This window comes from Chlorocebus sabaeus, chromosome 24 (genome assembly GCF_047675955.1).
Source record: "Chlorocebus sabaeus isolate Y175 chromosome 24, mChlSab1.0.hap1, whole genome shotgun sequence".
NCBI classification, from domain to species: Eukaryota; Metazoa; Chordata; class Mammalia; order Primates; family Cercopithecidae; genus Chlorocebus; species Chlorocebus sabaeus.
This window is the reverse complement of record NC_132927.1, coordinates 13,612,517-13,633,665: the sequence shown is the minus strand read 5'-3', so window position 1 is coordinate 13,633,665 and position 21,149 is coordinate 13,612,517. Positions and strand designations below refer to the sequence as shown.

General features: G+C 41.0%; 1 protein-coding gene across 1 annotated transcript in view; it reads left to right on the top strand.

The window, feature by feature from the left end:
- Window positions 1-8,072: 8,072 nt before the first annotated feature.
- SLC25A21 (solute carrier family 25 member 21) overlaps window positions 8,073-21,149 on the top strand; it is a 512,026-nt gene continuing 498,949 nt past the window's right edge. Inside the window, exon 1 of the mRNA XM_007986522.3 lies at window positions 8,073-8,553. Coding sequence (XP_007984713.1) covers window positions 8,484-8,553 — 70 coding nt within the window. The 5' untranslated portion in view covers window positions 8,073-8,483. The remainder of the gene's footprint in view (window positions 8,554-21,149) is intronic.

Sequence of the window (21,149 nt, the reverse complement as noted above, 5' to 3'; positions counted from 1 at the left end):
TGATAACTTACATGAAATGGACAAATTTCTTGCAAAGGTAAGCAAAGATACCATCTCAGCTATAGTTTAACCTTAGCCAGGTCCAAAGGCAGCTTTGGAGCATGCGTTGCAACACAGTACAGTAGTCTTCCATTATTTGCAGTTTTGCTGTACACAATTTCAGTTGCCTGCAGTCAACCGTGATCCAAAAATATTAAATGGAAAATCCCAGAAATAAACAATTCATGAGTATTAAATTGTGTTGTTTGAGTGCATGATAAAATATTGGGCCATCCCATTCTGTCCTGCCTCAGATATGAATCATGCCTTTATCCAGCATTATCCATGATGTATATACTACCCAACCTGTTAGTCATTGCTTCTGACATCCATGCACATCATCACTGCTCGATGACCCAGAATCACCAAAAAGCAGATGATCCTCCTTCTTATGCACGGTCAGAAGGTCAGTATTAGCCTAATGCTATGTCATAATGGCTATGTCATTCACCTTACTTCATCTTATCATGTAGGCATTTTATCATTTCACATCGTCACAATAAGAAGGTTGAGTACAGTACAGTAAGATATTTTGAGAGAGAAAGAGGCCACATTCACATAAGTTTTATTACAGTATATGGTTGTAACTGCTTTATTTTTATTATTTTTGTTAATCTCTTACTGTGTTCCTGTGCCCAATTTTTTTTTTTTTTTTTTTTTTTTTTTTTTTTTTTTTTTTTTTTTTTTGAGATGGAGTTTCACTCTTGTTGCCTAGGCTGGAGTGCAATGGTGCTATCCCAGCTCACTGCAACCTCCGCCTCCCAGGTTCAAGCAATTCTCCTGTCTCAGCCTCCCAAGTAGCTGGGATTACAGGCATGTGCCACCATGCCCAGCTAATTTTGTATTTTCAGTAGAGATGGGGTTTCACCATGTTGGCCAGGCTGGTCTCGAATTCCTGACCTCAGGTGGTCCACCTGCCTCGGCCTCCCAAAGTGCTTAGATTACAAGCTTGAGCCACCGCGCCCAGCCTTACTTTACCCAATTTAAAAATTATACTTTATCATAGATGTATAGGGAAAAAAAGTATTATTAGCTGTTTCAGGCGTCTACTGGTGGTCTTGAAATGTATTCCTCCCAGCAGGTAAGGTTGGTGGGGGTGGGGGGGCTACTGTATTGGTCCCATCTTAAGGCAAGGAGGTCAGCATTTTGTTCCCCTTTTTATTTCAGTCAGTCATTGGCTATGGGGTTGCCTCCAGCATGGTGAAGTGGGAAATGACGACATATGTAACCTCCCAGGTAAGGTAGTGATGTGTGTGACTTCCCAAGCTTCTCTTTTGCTGAGGGCATGATATGGTTTGGCTGTGTCGCCACCCAAATCTCATCTTGAATTCTAGCTCCATAATTCCCTCATGTTGTGGGAGGGACCCACTGGCAGATAACTGAACCATGGGGGCAGTTCCCCCACTCCATGCCATTCTCATGGTAGTGAATAAGTCTCATGAGATCTGATGGTTTTATAAGGGGAAACCCCTTTCGCTTTGCTGTCATGTTCTTCTCTTGTCTGCCTCCACGTGAAACATGCCTTTCACTTTCTGAGGTGATTATGAGCCCTCCCCAGCCATGTGGAACTGTGAGTCCATTAAACCTCTTTTTCTTTATAAATTATCCAGTCTTGGGTATGCCTTTATCAGCGGTGTGAAAACAGACTAATAGAGGACATTTCTCTAGAAAATAAATTAACTATGAGTCGATAGCCATTAATACTCACAGCAGCTGGTATGGGCAGGCCAGCTTGGTAAAGGGATCTGGATGGGGCACCAACATCATCCACTATAATGACATTGAGACCTTTCTGATAAGAAATCAGCTGGTCATGGTGGCTCATGCCTGTAATCCTAGCACTTTGGGAGGCCGAGGCTGGTGGATCACCTGAGGTCAGGAGTTCGAGACCAGCCTGGCCAACATGGTGAAACCCCGTCTCTAGTAAAAACACAAAAATTAGCCGGGCATCATGGCATATGCCTGTAATCCTAGCTACTTGGGAGGTTGAGGCAGAACTGCTTGAGCCCGGGAGGCAGAGGTTGCAGTGAGCGAGATCATGCCACTGCACTCCAGCCTGCGGGACAGAGTGAGACTCCATCTCAAAAAACAAACAAAAACAACATAAAAGAAGAAATTAGTCATGGGAAGGGACAAGAGAAGAATATTCCTGGCAAATAAACATCAAATGCAAAATCCATGAGGCAGAACGAGGTTGAAATATTCAAATTCAGAAAGAAAACCATTGTGTTTGGATCAGAGGCAAAATAGTATGAGATAAAGACATAGAAATGAGCCGTTCATACAGAGCCCTGAAAGGACTGTTATAAGTTTGATTTGGTTTTTAGGGCAACTGAAGGCCTTTGGAGGATTTTTGTTCCTGTTGTTTGTTTGTAAAGACAGGGTTTCACAATGTTGCCTAGGCTAGTGCTGAACTTCTGGGCTCAAACGATCTGCCCCCACTTGGCCTCCCAAAGTGGTGGGATGAGCTACTATGCCCTTTGGAGGATTTTTAAACAAGATACTGTCATAACCTACTACATGTTAAAAAATATGCTGATTACTGGCTGGGCATGATGGCTTATGCCTGTAATCCCAGCACTTCAGGAGGCTGAGACGGGTGGATCACTTGAAGTCAGGAGTACAAGACCAGCCTGGCCAACTTGGTGAAACCCCATCTCTACTAAAAATACAAAAATTAGCCGGGTATGGTAGTGGGTGCCTATAATCCCAACTACCGGGGAGAATCGCTTGAACCCGAGGCAGAGGTTGCAGTGAGCCAAGTTTGCACCACTGCACTCCAGCCTGGGGGACTGAGCGAGACTCCGTCTCAAAAAAGAAAAAAAACCCAAAACGCTGAATACTGAGTGGGGACTATAAAGGCCAGGAGAATAATTAGGAAACAATTCCAGTAGTCCAGGTGAAAAATATTATGGCTGGAACAAAGGTGGTTGCCATGGAGATAGAAGTGAACAAAATCAGGATATATTTGAAGGTAAAGTTTATATAAAGTATAACAGGGTATACTGTTGGGCTAGATGTGGAGAGAAGAAAATCAGGCATGAGTACTAGGTTTTTGGCTAGAACTATTTGATGGATAGTGATGCCATTTTCAGAAATAGGAAATATATGGGGAAAAAAGGGTTTGGGGTTCAGCATCAAAAGTTCTGTTAAACTTAAGCTATCTCTTTTTCTTTTCCTTTTTATTTTTTGAGAAAGAATCTAGCTCTGTTGCCCAGGCTGGAGTGCAGTGGCGCTCACTGCAAGCTCTGCCTCCCAGGTTCATGTCATTCTCCTGCCTCAGCCCCAAGTACTGGGACTATGGGCACCCGCCACCACCCCCGACTAATTTTTTGTATTTTTAGTAGAGACGGGGTTTATACCGTGTCTTGATCTCCTGACCTCGTGATCTGCCCGCCTATGGCCTCCCCAAATGCTGGGATTACAGGCGTGAGCCACAGCGCCCAGCCTCTTTTCTTTTTTTTTAGAGACAGGGTCTCTCTGTTGCCCAGGCTAGAGTGCAGTGGCGCTATAATAGTCATAGTTCACTGCAGCCTTGAACTCTTTTCCTCAAGGGATCCTTCTGCCACATGGGGTGGGAAGCCATTGCGCTGGGGCAAACTATCCTTTTTTTTTGATACCCAAGTAAAGATGTAACATAAATAATTGTATATATAATTCTGGAGATTCAGGGATGTTGGTTATTTCCATGGCTGGAAATAAGAATGGGGGAGTCATCAGTGTATAAAAATTACTTTTAACTAAGGCCCTGGATGAGATTCCCTGAGAAGAGAATCTGGATAAACAAAAGAAGAGAGTACGTACCCAACCTCTGGAGCACTCCAATAGAGATTAGGTATAGGAGGAGGAAAACAGAAAAAAACAAGATCAGACCACAAAGGAGTAAGAAATCCAGGAAAGTGAGGTATCATAGAAGCCAAGAGAAGGAAGTTGTCGTCGTTTTTTTTTTTTTTTTTTTCTTTGAGACAAGAGGTTTGCTCTTGTTGTCCAGGCTGGAGTGCAACGGCATGATCTCGGCTCACAACCTCTGCCTCCCAGGTTCGAGCAATTCTCCTGCCTCAGCCTCCCGAGTAGCTGGGATTACAGGCATGCGCCATCACACCTGGCTAATTTTGTATTTTTAGTAGGGACGGGGTTTCTCCATGTTGGTCAGGCTGGTCTGGAACTCCAGACCTCAGGTGATCCATCCGCCTTGGCCTCCCAAAGTGCTGGGATTACAGATGTGAGCCACCGTGCCTAGCCCTTTGATTTTGACACAATCAGAAAAGAAAGTTTTTAAACAAAGGGTGGTCAGGTTTTTTTCTTTTCTTTTTTCTTTTTAAATGTTGCTGGAAAGTTAAATGATACCAGAGAAGTGACCTTTGGAACACTTGGCAATGTTTGGAGACATTTTTGGTTATCATAATCAGGAGCGAGTTGCTACTGGCATCTATTGGATTGAGGTCAGGGATGCTGCTAAATACCCAACAATGCACAGAACAGCCTCCCTCAACAAAAAGTTATCTGTCAACAGTTCTTTGGTCTGACTTAGAAAATTCATGCTGGCTGGGGCTCAGACCCAACATTTGGAAGGTCAATTTGGGAGGACGGCTTGAGTTCAGGAGTTCATGATTAGCCTAGGCAACTTGGTGAGATGCCATCACTATTAGATTTTTTTGTTGTTGTTGTTTTTTGTTGTTGTTGTTTTAAAATAACAACAAGCCGAGCCTGGGCCTGGTGTCTCATGCCTGCAATCCCAGCATTTTGGGAGGCTGAGGCTGGTGGATAACTTGAGGCCAGGAGTTTGAAACCAGCTTGACCAACATGGTGAAACTCCTTCTGTACTAAAAACACAAAAATTAGCCAGGCGTTGTGGTGTGCACCTGTAATCCCATGTACTCAGGGGCCTGAGGAGAATCGCTTGAACCTGGGAGGCAGAGGTTAAAGTGAACTGAGATAGCGCCATAGAACTCCAGCCTGGGCAACAGGATGAGACTCCATCTCACAAAACAACAATAACAGCAACAACAACAAACCCCCAAAAATAGTAGCTTAATAATATAGCCTAATCATAAACATAATAAATATAGCCTAATGCCATATGTCTAATAATAAACATAGCGTGGCTGGGCCTGGTGTGACTCACACCTGTAATCCCAGCACCTTGGGAGGCATATATGGGAAAATTGCTTGAGCCCAGCAGTTCCAGATCAGCCTGGGCAACACAGAAAGAACTTGTCTCTACAAAAGATTATTTTAAAAATTAAAACAAAACAAAAAAAAAACCCATAGCATACCAAATAGAGGGCTCCTAAATTATACTTAGGCTCAAATTAATACCTCAGCCGAATACTGTGTTATTTTGGGGAAGTTACTTAATCTCAGTGCCAGTTTCCTCCTTTGTAAAACAGGAATGAGATAATGGATTACAAAATGCTTATTAGCCCAGTGCCTGGGAGAAGGTAAAGTCAATGAACGTTGTGATTACAATTGACTAGATAGGCTGAATACGGCCTGAAGGTAGCAGATTGCTCTTTACTTTTCTAGAACCTCCCCTATTCTCCCCAAACAACCCAATTATCTTTTAATATGTTCTTTCTAATCTGATATGAAACAAGAAATCAGATATCCACCCTTTAAAAAATTGGTTCTAACATTAGTTCTAAATGGATTTCTGCATGTTGACGGTTTAGAGGTTTTATTAACTCCTAGATTCCCAGTAATGTTCCTGAACGGTTTTTTTAGCCACTTGACAAATGATAGGGAAGTCAATAATTTAATCATGTAATTATCAACCAAGATCAGCTAAATAAATCAATAATTTAAAAAATAAATCTTCATACTTTAGCAGTTTTGCCCCATTAGGATATCACATCATTATTCAAAATAATAATAGAACAAAGTGATAGAGGCTAGGGAATCTGAAATAGGTCAAGTAAATATTACCATTTTTTCCCAGCACTAAATCTTCCAGCATTCCAATATTAGCCATGAGCAAATTTAGCTGCAGATGAGAATTACATTCTATTATCAGAGCGTTTAGCAGAGTGTTTAGCACAGTAAGTACTCGTCGGCTCTGTCTTCACTCTTGTTGACTCCCAACCTCTAGAATGTTCTCATGCCTAGGCCCCATATCCTCTAGTATTCTATAGGACTGGATTATATGTTATCAAGTCTTGCTTTTTTCACTCAAAGATATTTCTTCTAGTCCAGAGAGGTTAAAAAGAGGAAGTAACTTTTTAACAAGGATAACTGGGAGTTCTCTAACTGAATCCATAAGGCTTTTTAGAGGTTGGGTTTTAGTGAGATACAAGCTTGCTCCCACCTACCCTGGATAAGATCTTCAGAGGGGAAGATACTCATGGAAATAATTATGTCAAAAGGTTGTCTTTAATCTTGACCTGAAAGTATTATTGCATTTCCTGGATAATGTAGGGAAGGCAAAAATTTACTTACAAGGTGGATCTCCTCCATTAGACTGTAAGTGCCATGGGGGATGGATTTGTAGTGATATTGTCAGTATCTAGGCAAGTGCTAACTAACACTTAGTGAGCTCTCAGTGTAGAATTTGGTTCAGTGTGTGCATTGAGGTTTAATAGTTGTGACCAAATTTTTAAAAACTTAAAAAAAATGGAATTAATTTGTGGGGCTATTTGTGTGACAGACTGTAGTTTGTTTAGCCTGTGGTTAATATTTAAATCTACAATCTACTGCTATCAAAAGAAGGAATCCTGCGATGGAATCCCAGCTATACTATTACTCCCGAGTGATCTTGGAAAACTAAATTTCTGCTTTGAAAAATGAGGAAAATATTTTCTATGAGCTCTGAAATTCTGTTTCTATGCCTAATATATAACAGGTTCTCAATATTTGTTGAATAAGTGATTCTATATTGCACTCGAGATTCCATATTTAATTAGTAAAAGTCTGAAAGATATTGCTCAAAAGCCTTTATTCTATCAAGTTAGCAAAATTTCTGCAAACTATTTCTTGGTAAACATTTTCAAACTTGGCAGTTTTAATCAAATATTTAATGAAATGAAAAACTTCATTTTTGTGTATCTGATCACATAAGCAGCAAGTCTCCCCAATTCCTCAAGCACTTTAAATAATTTTGCCAGATATCACTGATCAACTTTTAATGACTCAGCCTAAGAAATAAAAAATCAAGTATGAAACCAAATTATTGCACTTGGTACATTAGAAATCACATAAATTGAACTATACTAATTGCTGATATTCAACGGTTTTTGACCTCCAAAAATGGCAATTTTTATATGGCTCACACTAAATATGTTTAGCATTAAATAATGTGTTTTAAGAAATATTACAATAGGGCTTCTAAAGCCTCCCAGTTCTCTGTTTTACTCTTATCATCTCCTGTCTGTTAGGGGTGTGGCAGGTATTTTTGGAGAATTTCACACTCTTATATCTCTCCTACATAAAATAAGCAACTTGTAGTTTAAAAAAGAGTATAAATTAGTAGTTTTGTTTTGGTAACTATCCTAAGGGGCTAGTACAAATAACCAAACCTTTTATAGAGAGAATACACTGTAAGTTCCTTAATGTTCCTCAATTGTTTAGGTCAGTGGTTCACAACCTTTAACGTTCATGACAACCAACAGAGAACTTGTTTCTGGGCCCTATCCCCAGAGATTCTGATTCAGTTTAGGTCGGGGTGGGGCCCACCAATTTGACTTCCTAACAAATTCACAAATTATGCTACTGCTGTGAGTACTAAAACCACTTTTAAGAACCACTGATCTGGGTATAGAAGAAACTATTTATAAGCAGGCTTTTTCTTCTTTTGGTCCTTAGGTAAATAAAACTCAAGTTGATGAGGTATGATTTTTACCTTAAAACCATTTTTGGTAAAGTACTACCTTAGCTCTATTGTAAGGTAAGTGTAAATTAGATTTGCTTTGACTTAGCTGCTACAGACCACAATGACAGGATAACTAACTGAGGAATTTATTCACTTGTCCCTTCTTTTGAACCTCACTGTGCTCTGGCATGCCAGGAGGTGCAACGGTCGTCCCAGCTTTGCACTTGGCGCTCCAGGCCTGGGTCATTTCACTTGAGTTATCAGAGGCAGCGCGTCCAGTTTGACAAACTCTGCCGGAGGCTCCTGATAGAGAAGGGCGTGGGCGCCAATCTAGGAGACAAAGCCTGACCCGTTGCGGAGAGCAAACCCAACCCCATCCCCGAGTCTTATTTCCAGGGATATTTTCGGAGCCGAGGGCGCCTCTGCAAGAGCACTGCGGACAGGTTACGACTCGCCGGAGATCGCGCGACGAATCTGCGCCTCGAACCCTCGCTTTCCAGCAGTCGCCGGATTGCAGCCCCACAGGGAGCCAACCCGCCCGAGGACCAGCCCAGCCGGGGCTCTCTGGATTCGTAGGCTGTGCAGGCGGCGAGCTCGCCCACGCATCTCAGCCCACTCCCTCGTCCTCCTCCCGGCGAAGATGTCCGCCAAGCCTGAAGTCGGCTTAGTGCGCGAGGCTTCTCGGCAGATCGTGGCCGGTGGTTCTGCAGGTAAGGCCACCCCGCCCTGACCCGCCGGAGGCTAGTTGCTTTCCCCACCGCGTGTCCTGAAAACGTTTCCCAGATAGGTCTCCCTACTGAAGTTCCGCCGTCTTCCTCAACATTCCGCGCTCCCGGAGCAGTGCCCGAGCCCCTGGAGGCGCGAGAGCAAAGGAGGCCGGGAGCTAACGGCGAGTACCGGGTGCCCCAAGTAGTGTTGCCTCCGCGCCGGCGGCTCTCGGGTTCCCGGCATTCTCCGTTCCTAGCCTGTAAAGCAAGTGGGAGAGCCCCAAGGGCAGCGACTTTGAGGCGGTCTTTTTGTCTTGCAAGCTGTTTTACTTGAAAATGAACCACTTCGGTCTGACTTAGTTTTATCAATTGTAGAGTCTTTCTTCAAGCTTGCGAATCTTATATAAATCCTGCTTTCCTCATCAAAGTACTTACAGGACTCCACAGGACTTCTTATAGCATACTGTGCTTGCCTGGGGATATTCGTGCCTTAAATAAAGATATTAAAATTAAATGCATATGTGACACACATAAACACCTTTGATATAATGGGCTCACGTTAATTTACAGAGTTATGCTGTGGGGAAAAAGCAAACCTTTAGGAAAAAATGTTGTAATTTCGGAAATACTTTTAAATGTAGCTGGAGAAAGTTACTAACCACGAGATGTGTTATGTACAAGTATTTTAAAGCTATTTTAAAATATAAATTATGATTTGGTTTAAAATTTAATCTTACAGTCATGCATTTTTATTATAAATATATAATTAAAATAATTGCCATAATTGGCTCATCACCAGAAAACATTTTATAAATCTAGCCCTTCTTTCAATAAATTATATTATGGTAACTCTAATAAATCATGTTAAAGCAATGACTAGAAGATGTTTAATGTTTAACTTCGAGTAGTAAAAGTTACTGTATTTTCAAACAAATTTGGACTTTTTGTAAGGGACTACTGCAAATTATGACTGGTTATCATTATGTCATCACCTACTTGCATCTCAGGAGTACCATAAGCAGCCACGTGTGTCACTCACAATCTGTACACTTTCTTAAAGATGATATTTCATCAATATCACATTAGAACCATTCATTTCTTACAGAAGATTGTAAAATCAATCCCCCTTCCCCTTCCTTTCTTTGAGACGGAGTCTCGCTCTGTTGCCCAGACTGGAAGGCACCGGAGCTGGAGTGCAGTGGCGCGATCTCAACTCGCTGCACCCTCTGCCTCCCGGGTCCACTGAGTAGCTGGAATTACCGATGCGCGTCACCACGCCGGCTATTTTTAAAAATCTTTTTTTTTTTTTTTTTTTTTTTTGAGACAGAGTCTCGCTCTGTCGCCCACGCTGGAGTGCAGTGGCGCAATCTCGGCTCACTGCAAGCTCCGCCTCCCGGGTTCACGCCATTCTCCTGCCTCAGCCTCCCGAGTAGCTGGGACTACAGGCGCCCGCCACTGCGCCCGGCTAATTTTTTCTATTTTTAGTAGAGACGGGGTTTCACCATGGTCTCGATCTCCTGACCTTGTGATCCGCCCGCCTCGGCCTCCCAAAGTGCTGGGATTACAGGCGTGAGCCACCGCGCCCAGACAAAAATCTTTTTTTGTAGAGATGGACTTTCGCCATGTTGCCCAGACTGGTCTCAACCTCCCGGGCTCAAGTGATTCTCCCACTGCAGCCTCCCGAGTAGCTGGGACTACAGGAACCCACCACCATGCCCGGCTAATTTTTGGGGGGAGGTAGGGGAAGGGTATATTTTTTTTTTTTTGGTGGAGACAGGGTTTCACCATGTTGCCCAGGCTGGTCTCCAACACCTGGGTTCAAGCAATCTGACCCCCTTGACCTCCCAAAGTGATGGGACTACAGGCGTGAGCCACCACCCATTATTATAATAGCAGTGGCCCCACTGCTTGCTCTTTCAGTTTTCCAATTGTGATGATGAATTTGCACCAATTTATTTACCGTTTTTGGTAAAATTCCACAATGCCTAAGGTTCTGTCTTCTGAACCTGACTCGTTGGTTTGTAGTCTATGACCCTGATCAAAGAAAACTCAGCTCGTCCAAAGAGAAAATGAGGCCAATTGATTAACATCCTTAGCTAAGACTAATGACTCATAAGCACCTGTATGCTAATTTATATGATCATACTAGGTATTAGGCACACCTAAACTCAAAGAATGTTAAAAGTAGATCAAACTCGGCCAGGCACGGTGCCTCACGCCTGTAATCCCAGCACTTTAGGAGGCCGAGGCAGGCGGATCACGAGGTCAAGAAATCGAGACCAACCTCCCCAACATGGTGAAACCTCGTTTCTACTAAAAATACAAAAATCAGGTGGGCGTGGTGGTGCGCACCTGTAGTCCCAGCTACTCCGGAGGCTGAGGCAGGAGAATGGCGTAAACGTGGGAGGCGGAGCTTGCAGTGAGCTGAGATCCGGCCATTGCACTCCAGCCCGGGCGACAGAGCGAGACTCCGTCTCAAAAAAAAAAAAAAGTAGATCAAACTCTAATCTTACTTGCGCTGTTCTGAGTGATAAGTACTTGGCATAAATATGTGTGATTCCATCATATATTCTTATAAATGTAACTAATACAAATGCAAGTTAGGATATTTATAAGATAAAAATAGCAGCAAAGTTGATTTACATAGTTAATACTATGGAGTTATTAATAAATGATTAGAGTAATTTATACTTTCATAATAGTAAAAAAGAATTATATTTTCTTTTACTTGGCCAAAAACATTTTCATGAAACTTTATCTTTATTGATACATCTGGGCTAATTGTATTATATATACTTGGTCAAGGGCCAGATAGAAATCAATACACAAGAGAGGAAGAATTTTAATAAAAACAGAAAATGCATTAGAATCTCTGGCACTGTAGTTCTAATCACTGATATTGTCCTTGAATACAACACTTGTGTGTGTGTGTGTGTGTGTGTGTATGTGTGTGATGACCTTTTGTTTGTAAAGGCCAAAGATACAGGCTGGCTTTCTTAGGGGAAAAAGAAAAGAAACTGGAAGGTTTATTAGAGAGATACCAGGGTATCTGGTGGAATTCAAGGTCTGGGATGCATTCTTGGAGCAAACTGGAATAAGGGGCTAGAGTGCTGAGGATAACTCAGGAGGTGAAGTCTCTCCTCTTCTCTTTAAGTAGTCAAATGTTCCTAAGGCAGCAGGGGGGCAGGTAATATATAGGGCCACAAGTATTACTACTACAACTGTCAGGATGGCTTGCACATCCTGACACTTACCTGGTAAGGAGTAAGCATGCCCAAATGCAGTCAGATAGTTTATTAGTTATACAGACAGCAAAAGCAAGACATCATGGTGCCAGCTCTCTGTGCCCATAGCACCACAGTCAGCACTGAACAGAAGAGACCAGAGGATAGGTAGGATGAGTGGGTCACTCTGCTGTTAAGGATCTACCTCTAAACCACAGCCACGCAGTTTTATAGACTTATGTTGAGGTCTGCAGCTGTAACCTACGTGGGGGTAAGGTGGAAAGTCTTGCATTCAGCTGAAACTAGGGAGAGGGAAGAGAAGCGGCCTTGTGGCAGTCTTCCACAGGACAGCAGCTCCTCCTCAGGCTGCTTATCTACCCTTTCACTTGGAGAAATCACAGGGCATTCTGCCAAGGCTCAGTCCAGTCTGTTGTCTAACCTTGCCTGCCTGGTCCATGTGGAGATATAAGAGGTTGTCAGGGTGCCACATTTTGAAGCTATTTCCCTGTGCTCCCCTGGTGTCCTCCTCAGTCCTCTTTCTCACAGTTGACTGCTGTTTTTGTTGTTGTTGTTGTTCTTTAGTCTGTGTATCAGAATGTGATCCCCTAAAGCTTCCATGTATATATGCTCTTGACTTCTTTTTCCTGGAGAGAGTGAGAGACTAACTTGCTTTTTTTTTTTTTTTTGGTTCTAGTCCAAAATCCTGGGGAAAGACTAACAATAACACAGCATTAGTAGGGGCCCACCTATGTACCAATCAACTGTAGCTAATCCCTATGCAGATTGGTGGGACAGGTGAGGTAGGGAACCTCAGGGGAGATTATTTTCCAGATAAACCAGATACATCATGAAATGGGCAATAGGTATTTTCTATAACGATATAGGTCTGTCTTTTATAAGAAGATGGTTTGCAATATTTTCATTTAAAAGACTAAAGAGATTGATGCACTGACAGTTGCCTGGACAATACATTACACATCAGAGGAAACTGATGCATACATCTAAAGATTGGTCTTTAAATGTAAATTTAAAGATTCAGGTGAGAGAATCACAGAAGCCAATAATGAGTCAGAGAAACCAATGATGAGAGCTTCAGGAAGATCAACAAGGACTAGCATTGTTGAGCAAGATGAGAATGAGAAGAGGTTACTGGATCAGACCCTTGGTACTCAAAATGTGGTCCATGGATGAGCTGCAGGAAGGAGTATGGTAGCATCTGGAAGTTTGTTGAAAATGTAGAATCCTAGGCCTCACCTACTGTAACTACCCCATCAGGTTCACCTTGCCTGCCGCCTAGACAGAGCTGATTTATCAAGACAGGAGAATTGCAATAGAGAAAGAGTAATTCACTCAGAGCCAGCTGTGTGGGAGACTGGAGTTTTATTATTACTCAAATCAGTCTCCCCAAGCATTGAGGGTGGGGGAGTGCAGCCAGAGAGTCAGGAGTGCTGATTGGTCAGGTTGGAGATGAAATCATAGGGAGTCAAAGCTGTCTTATGCTGAGTCAGTTCCTGGGTGGGGGCTACAAGATCAGATGAGCCAGTTAGATCTAGGTGATGCCAGCTGATCCATCAAGTGCAGGGTCTGCAAAATATCTCAAGCACTGATCTTAGGCTTTATAATAGTGATGTTATCCCCAGGAGCGACTTGGGAAGGGTCAGAATCTTGTAACCTTCAACTGCATGACTCCTAAACCATAATTTCTAATCTTTTGGCTAATTTGTTAGTCCCACAAAGGCAATCTAGTCTATAGACAAGAAGGGGTTCTGTCTTGGGAAAGGGCTGTTATCATCTTTGTTTTAAACTGTAAACTATAAATGAAGTTCCTGCCAAAGTTAGGTTGGCTTTTACCCAGGAATGAACAAGGACAGCTTGGAGATTAGAAGCAAGATGGAGTTGGTTAGGTCAGATTTATTTCGCTGTCTCAGTTACAATTTTGCAATGTTTCACTACCATATCGGAATCTGCATTTTGGGAGGGCCTCAAGTCATTGATTTGCACTTTAAAATTTAGAAGCACTGTTTAGAAGTTTAAGTTTAGAAGACCTTTGAGAAAAAAAGACTCTATAAAGGGAGAAGGTCAAAGCCAAATTGCAAAGAACTGCAAGTGAAATCTTTCTTGGTTTTCACTTCTGACCGGACAGAAGAATGAATTTCATACTCCCTATTATATTCCCTCAATTTAGCTTTCAGTCTTATTTTTCATCCCTCTCCTACACATTTTATTCAGTTTGTGCTGAACAGGTCTGCTGACCATTCTTGACTGTTATCTGTACTTTACACCTTTATTCCTGATCCCCTAGAATATCTTACCTCTTACTTTTTTTTGAAGCTAATATTTTTATTTGTATGGAGATAAGGGAACAACCTGGTTCATTAGGTTTTCTTAACTGAAAGGCTAGAGGCTTTCGATCCCTGTTAGAATATATAGCAGGATTAGAGGTAACTGGTGAGATATTGTGCCAAATAAAATGCAAATATTTCCTCTCACTAATTGTTTGCCTAATGGCTTCAAAACACCTAAAAAGAACTTTCCTAGCTTCATCAAGAAGATATATCTCTACCTATTGAAATTCCATCCATTTTCCAAGGCCCAGATTGAAAATGATTTTCTGCGTAAATGTTTCCCAGGTGGACTCTATAGTCAATCCAGCTTTAACATTCTCATTAACATATGAATGATGCAAATAATAAAACAAGCTAATATTTATTGAGTAAATACTAAATGCCAGATCCAGTTCTAAGCTTTATATGTGTTAACATTTTTAATCCTTACCACAACTTCACAAGGCAAGCACTATTATAACCCCCGCTTACAGAAACTGATGCACAGGGGAATAATGAAGGTGCCATGGTTGCACATACATGCAACAATTTCTATAGGAGTTGGAAAGACAAAGTCAAGTCCTTATAATTTCTGTAGCTGTAATTAGTTTATATTCCTTAAAATAACTGTTTTACCTACAAATACAATCTGTACAGACTTTCCACTAAGTAGTATCTTGCTCACTCCAAATCATTTCATCTATCTAGGCAAACATTATCCTTTAGCCAAGAGAAAATTTAGTTATTTTACTTCTCCATCCATTCAGGGCCTCTACGTGCAGTTGGACACATTGTGGGCTGAAAAAGAGCTCTGGACATGAGAGTAAGTAGGAGTTGAAATCTAGCACATGCTCTGCTCCATGATTTGTGCATCCTAGAACAGACATATGTTCACCTGGGGGAAGGGACGCCTTTTTCTGTTTCTCACAAAGACACCAAATGGATTGACATAAGGTCTGACAGAATTCCCCTAAACATGTTGGGGCTCTCAAGATCTCTGGCCTCAGCAGCCCCTGCTTATGACATCATTACTCTGTCTACATATCAGTAGGGGTCTAGGAGGCTCTCCTGTCATGTACTTGATCAGCTCTAACTTGGAGCTAGAAGCATGGATCCGTCTCAGACCTTCCTATTCTGCCTAATGATCGGTTTGGACCCTTCCATGTGTTCCCAAAGACCACGGGGGGTGGTTCTTATTTCCCATGTCACATAGGATCAGGCCCACTCAGATGATCATTCTCCCCAAACTCTCACAGTGATTTTGTACCCAACCTCAGAACCTCCCAGGGTCTGTGACAATGTCCTCTTAGCCCCCTGAGTGGTCCTGCTGTTACTAGGACCTGTCAGGCTTCCTCCTGAGGTCACTCCTAGGCCTTGTCCACACTGAATTTCCTTCCATAGTGGCAACTCTACTACCCTCCTCCTGCCTCCCAGAATCTTTTACTCATATTCCTCAAAGTCTTCCAGTCCCACTCTGAATGCCTTCTACAGCATTATCACCTTCTATGTGTTATGTACGTGAGATCACCGTGCTAGCAAGACTGATTTATTTTCCAAAATTTCCAGGTTGCTTTTTAATCCTTTCCAGTCTTACCTTAGTCCTTGGCATCTTTCTTTTTTTTTTTTTTCAGTTGGAGTCTCACTTTGTCACACAGGCTGGAGTGCAGTGGTGCCATCTTGGCTCACTGCAACCTCAGCCTTCTAGGTTCAAGTGATTCTTTTGCCTCAGTCTTCCGAGTAGCTGGGATTATAGGCGCCCGCCACCATGCCTGGCTAATTTTTGTATTTTTAGTAGAGATGAGGTTTCACCATGTTGGTCAGGTTGGTTTCAAACTCCTGGCCTCAAGTGATCAGCCCGCCTCAACCTCCCAAAGTGCTGGGATTACAGGCATGAGCCACTGTACCCAGCCAGTCCCTGGCATCTTATAAGCACATCTCCATCAATTACTCTGTTTTTACTTTGTGTATCTCCCTGCAGTTCATTGCTTTCATTTAAATTAATTGTTTTAGTTCAAAGTGTTCTGGGAACAAGTTTTCCAATCTTGCACTAAACACAGTTCAAGTACTTTGTGTAGTGTTATCTCATTAATCACCTTCAAAGAGTCAAATAAGAGTGAAATGAAAGACTTTTTTGAGGGAGGGAAAACTGGGATTAATGAATAGACTTTTGGGAGATCAATTATCTGAGAGTATATGCAAATGCTGCAATATTTTAATAGGGAGAGAGTCCAAGGCTTTTAACCTAAAAAGGCTAATAAAAAGATACAAGATGTTTTCAAATTTCTTAGGTATCTTCATTTTCACAAGATTACTCCCTTTTCTTACTCTAATATCATAGTTAAAATACAGTTAAAATAAATGCCTTAATGGTATGTATACTAGAAGACCTTTGGATTTTAATTTGAACTACATAATAAAAGGGCTGATACACCAGGGGGTAATCAAGGTTAAAATTTTGATCAAGGAAAATTCTTTTTCAAAATGGTGCAAAGGGGATGCACATGTGATTTGGATAAATGGCACCTTTGGAAATTCAGGATTTGGGAAACTGTAATTGTTTGATAATAAGTAGCAGGTTGTACTGAAACAGGTGAGCCTTTATGACACATCAAAGGGTGGCTGGAACCCATTATCTGGGTAATTAGGGAGAAAAAAATAACCCTTATTTCAAGCACATAGGAGGAAGCAACCCTATTGCTCAAATTAATTATAAAATACTTTTAAAGGATGTATTTTAAGTAAAATGTAGTCTTGTCTCTCTTTAAGAAAATCTAGTTCTCAAAAATCAGAATTTAAGAACAAATAAAATATGAGTTGCATAACCACATTTTAAAGGATTTCTTACTTTACTCTACCTTCCTGAAAGATGTTTTAAAAGTATAACTACCCTTAATATGTGGCTATGTGATTCAACTGACATAAAACTTAAAACAACTTTTACACAACGTTTTAAAAACATGTGGTTAAACCAGCCCTTCGTTACCTCCCCTTTGCCGCCAGCCTTGACTACAACATCTTAGGGTATTGAGAACCAGGTGTTTCAGAGTATAGCAAGTAGGGGCTCAGAAATGTTTGTTGATCATATTAACAAATAAATATGAAAAGTCCAAGCCATAGAATATTCTTAGGCTCCTACTGTGAAGAGAGATAAATATTCAGGGATTCTAGTCATTAGATAATACTTACAACAATACTGTATAAATGATTTACACATTTTAAAGTATTATCATTCTACTCTGCTATCAAACATTGAATTTATTCCTTCTCTCTTCCTGTATGTTTATACACTTTAACCCACTTTTCTTCATCTTCCCCATTCCTCCCAACTCACCTTTCCCTGGTGGTACCTTTAAAATGGCAATGAATGAAAGGAACCAGGTTTAAGTTGCAGGATTTTTACAGTTGTACTACATTTTGATTGATTTTTCTTACCAATTTCCTTTTTTTTGCTTTCATTCTCATATTGTTATTGTATCTAAATTAGAAGATACTTATTTTCCAAGTGATTAATATCTTTATTATGTTTGTGTCAATTATTTTGACACTTTGATGTTATCATGGTTTATACACGTGGTAAATATTCTATCATATCTGTATTTTTTCATTATTATCTGTAGGCCTTGTATAAATTTGCTGGAGTTGCCAGAAAAATGCGCCACAAGCTGGGCAGCTTAAGCGACAGAAATTTCTTCTTTCGTCAGCAGGGTTGACTCCTTCTGGAGGCAGTGAGGGAGAATCTGACCCATGCGTCTCTCCTAGCTTCTGGCAGTTGCCAGCAATGCTTGGTATTTCTTGGCTTGTGGACACATTACTTCAATCTCTGCCTCCCTTGTTACTTGGTGTTCTCTCCCCTTTTTTTTTTTTTTTTTTTTTTGAGATGGAGTCTCACTCTGTCGCCCAGGCTGGAGTGCATTGGGGTGATCTTGGCTCACTGCAAGCTCTGCCTCCCGGGTTCACGCCATTCTCCTGCCTCAGTCTCCCAAGTAGCTAGGACTACAGGTGCCCACCACCACGCCTGGCTAATTTTTTGTAATTTTTTTAGTAGAGACGGGGTTTCACCATGTTAGCCAGGATAGTCTCAGTCTCCTGACCTCGTGATTCGCCCCCCTCAGCCTCCCAAAGTGCTGGGATTACAGGCGTGAGCCACCGCGCCTGTGTGTTCTCTCCCTGTCTCTATCTTTGTGTCCCTCTTCTTATAAGGACACCAGTCATTGGATTAGGGTTTACTGTAATCCAGTATGACCACATTTTAACTTGATTACATCCTTAAAGATCCTATTTCCAAATAAAGTCACATTCACAGGTACTGGGAGTTAAAACTTCAACATATCTTTTTCTGGGACCAACCCACAACAGACATTCTATTGTATTTTTCTCATATTGTGTTTGTCAGATTTACAGCCCATATCTCAAGCGATAGTCCTGTGTTCCTCTTTTCCTGGTCAACCTTTCTGAAAAGTTCCTCACTCAGTCTTCAACCTGCTATAATTGGCATATCCATGTTTACCTTTATGCTGAAACTGTTATAACTGCCATTTTTCATTCCTAATTTTATCTAATCTTTGCGGAATTTCACGTCACTGATCAGTTTTTCCCTTTGAAGTTGTCTCTGTGATTGATTTTTACCCTCTTCTTTTTATCTGGTCACTCTTTTTTCATTTGTGCAAATTTATGGAATATATGAGAAATTTTTTACATGTATATAATGAATAGTGATCAACTTAGGATATTTAGGGTGTCTATTACTCAAATAGAATACATTTTAAGTATAGTCATCTCACTCTGCTATGAGACGTTGAATTTATTTCTCCTCCTCCTCCCTCTACCCACCTCCACCTCCCCACTCCTCCCCACCCGCTTCCTCCTCCTCCTCCTTTCTTTCTTTGAGACGACATCTCACTCCGTTGCCCAGGCTGGAGTGCAGTGGCATGATCTCTGCTCACTGCAACCTCTGCCTCCTGGGTTCAAGTGATTCTCCTGCCTCAGCCTCCTGAGTAGCTGGGATTGCAGGCACATGCTACCAGGCCCAGCTAATTTTTGTATGTTTAGTAGAGACAGGGTTTCACCATGTTGGCCAGGCTGGTCTCGAACTCCTGACCTCAAGTGATCTGCCCACCTCAGCCTCCCAAAGTGCTGGGGTTACAGGTGTGAGCCACTGCGCCCGGCCTGAATTTATTTCTACTGTCTTACTGTATGTTTGTACTCTTTAACCTGCTTCTCTTTATCCTTGCGGTCCTGCCTCGCTCACCCTTCCTAGCCTCTGTTATATATTTTTCTACTCTACTTCCATGCGTTCAAATTTTAATTGAGAACATGCAATATTTGTCTTTTTGTGCCTGGCTTATTTCTCTTAAGATAATGACCTCCAGTTTCATCCATGTTGCTGCAAATGACATGATTTTAGTATTTTTTTAATGGCCGAAGAGTATTTCATTGTGTATGAATACCAAGTTTTCCTTATCCAGTCCTCTTTTCATGGGCACTTTGGTTGATTCCATGTATTTGCTATAGTGACTAATGCTGCAATAAACATGCAAGTGCAGATATCACTTTGATATGTGGATTTCATTTCCTTTGGGTAGATACCCAGTAGTGGAATTGCTGGGTCGAGTGGTAATTCTATTTTTCGTTTTTTGTGAAATCTCTGTGTGTTTTCAATAGTGGCTATACTAGTTTACATTCTCATCAACAGAGCATGAGTTCTTTTTGCTCTGCACCCTCAACAACATCTGTTAATTTTGTTGTTTTATTAATAGCCATTCTGACTGGGGTGGGATGATAGCTCATTGTGGTTTTGATTTGCATTTCTCTGATGATTAGTGATGCTGACCCTTTTTTCATATATGCATTTGTGTGTCTTCTTTTGAGAAATGTCTATCCGTGTACTTTGCCTACTTTTTAATGGTATCATTTATCTTTGTCCTTTTGAGTTGTTTGAGTTTCTTACCTATTCTGGATATTAGTGCCCTGTTGGATGAATAGTTTGCAAATATTTTCTCTCATTCAACATGTTATCTCTTCACTGTTGATTCTTTTGCTATGTGGAAGCTTTTTAGTTTAAGTCCTTTTTGTCTCTTTTTGTTTTTGTTGCCTGTGCTTTTGAGGTATTAGTCATAAATTCCTTGCTGAAACCAATGTCCAGGAAAGTTTTCCCTAGGTTTTCTTCTAGTATTTTTATGGTTTGGGGTCTTATATTTAAGTATTTAATCCATTTTGAGTTGATTTTTGTATATTGTGAGAGAAAAGGGTTCATTTCATTCTTCGCATGTGGTTATTCCAATTTTCCTAGTGCCATTTTCTGAGGAGGGTGTTCTTTCACCACTCAGAGCCTCTTGTCAGCTTTGTCAAAGATCAGTTGGCTATAAATATGTGGATTTATTCCTAGTTTCTCTGTTCTGTTTCATTTGTCTATATGTCTCTTTTTATACCAATACTGTACTGTTTTTGTTACTATAGCCTTGTATTTGTATTTTGAAATCAGGTAATGTGATGCCTCTGCTTTGTTCTTTTTGCTCAGGATTACTTTGGCTAATTTGCCTCTTTTTTGATTTGCTATGGATTATAAGATTTTTTTTCTATTCTGTGAAGCCAAATTTTTGATAGGGATTGCATTGAATTTGTAGATTGCTTTGGGCAATGTTGTCATTTTATTGATATTAATTCTTCTCACCCATGAGCATGGGATTTTTTTTTTCCATTTGTTTGTGTCATCTTTAATTTCTTTTACAGTGCTTTGTAGTTTTCCTTATACAGATCTTTTACCTCTTTAATTGTATTTACTTCTAGGTATTTTATATTTTTTACAGCTATTGTAAATGGGATTGCCTTCTTGATTTCTTTCTTGGCTAGATAACTATTAGTGTTTAGAAATGCTACTGATTTTTGTATGTTGCCTTTGTATCCTGAAAGTTTATTACATTCTTTTATCAACTCTAACACTTTTTTGGTGGAATCTTTAAGTTTTTTCTAGATACAAGATTATATCATCAGAAAATAGGGATACTGTGACTTCCTCTTTTCCAATCTGAATGCCTTTTATTTCTTTCTCTTG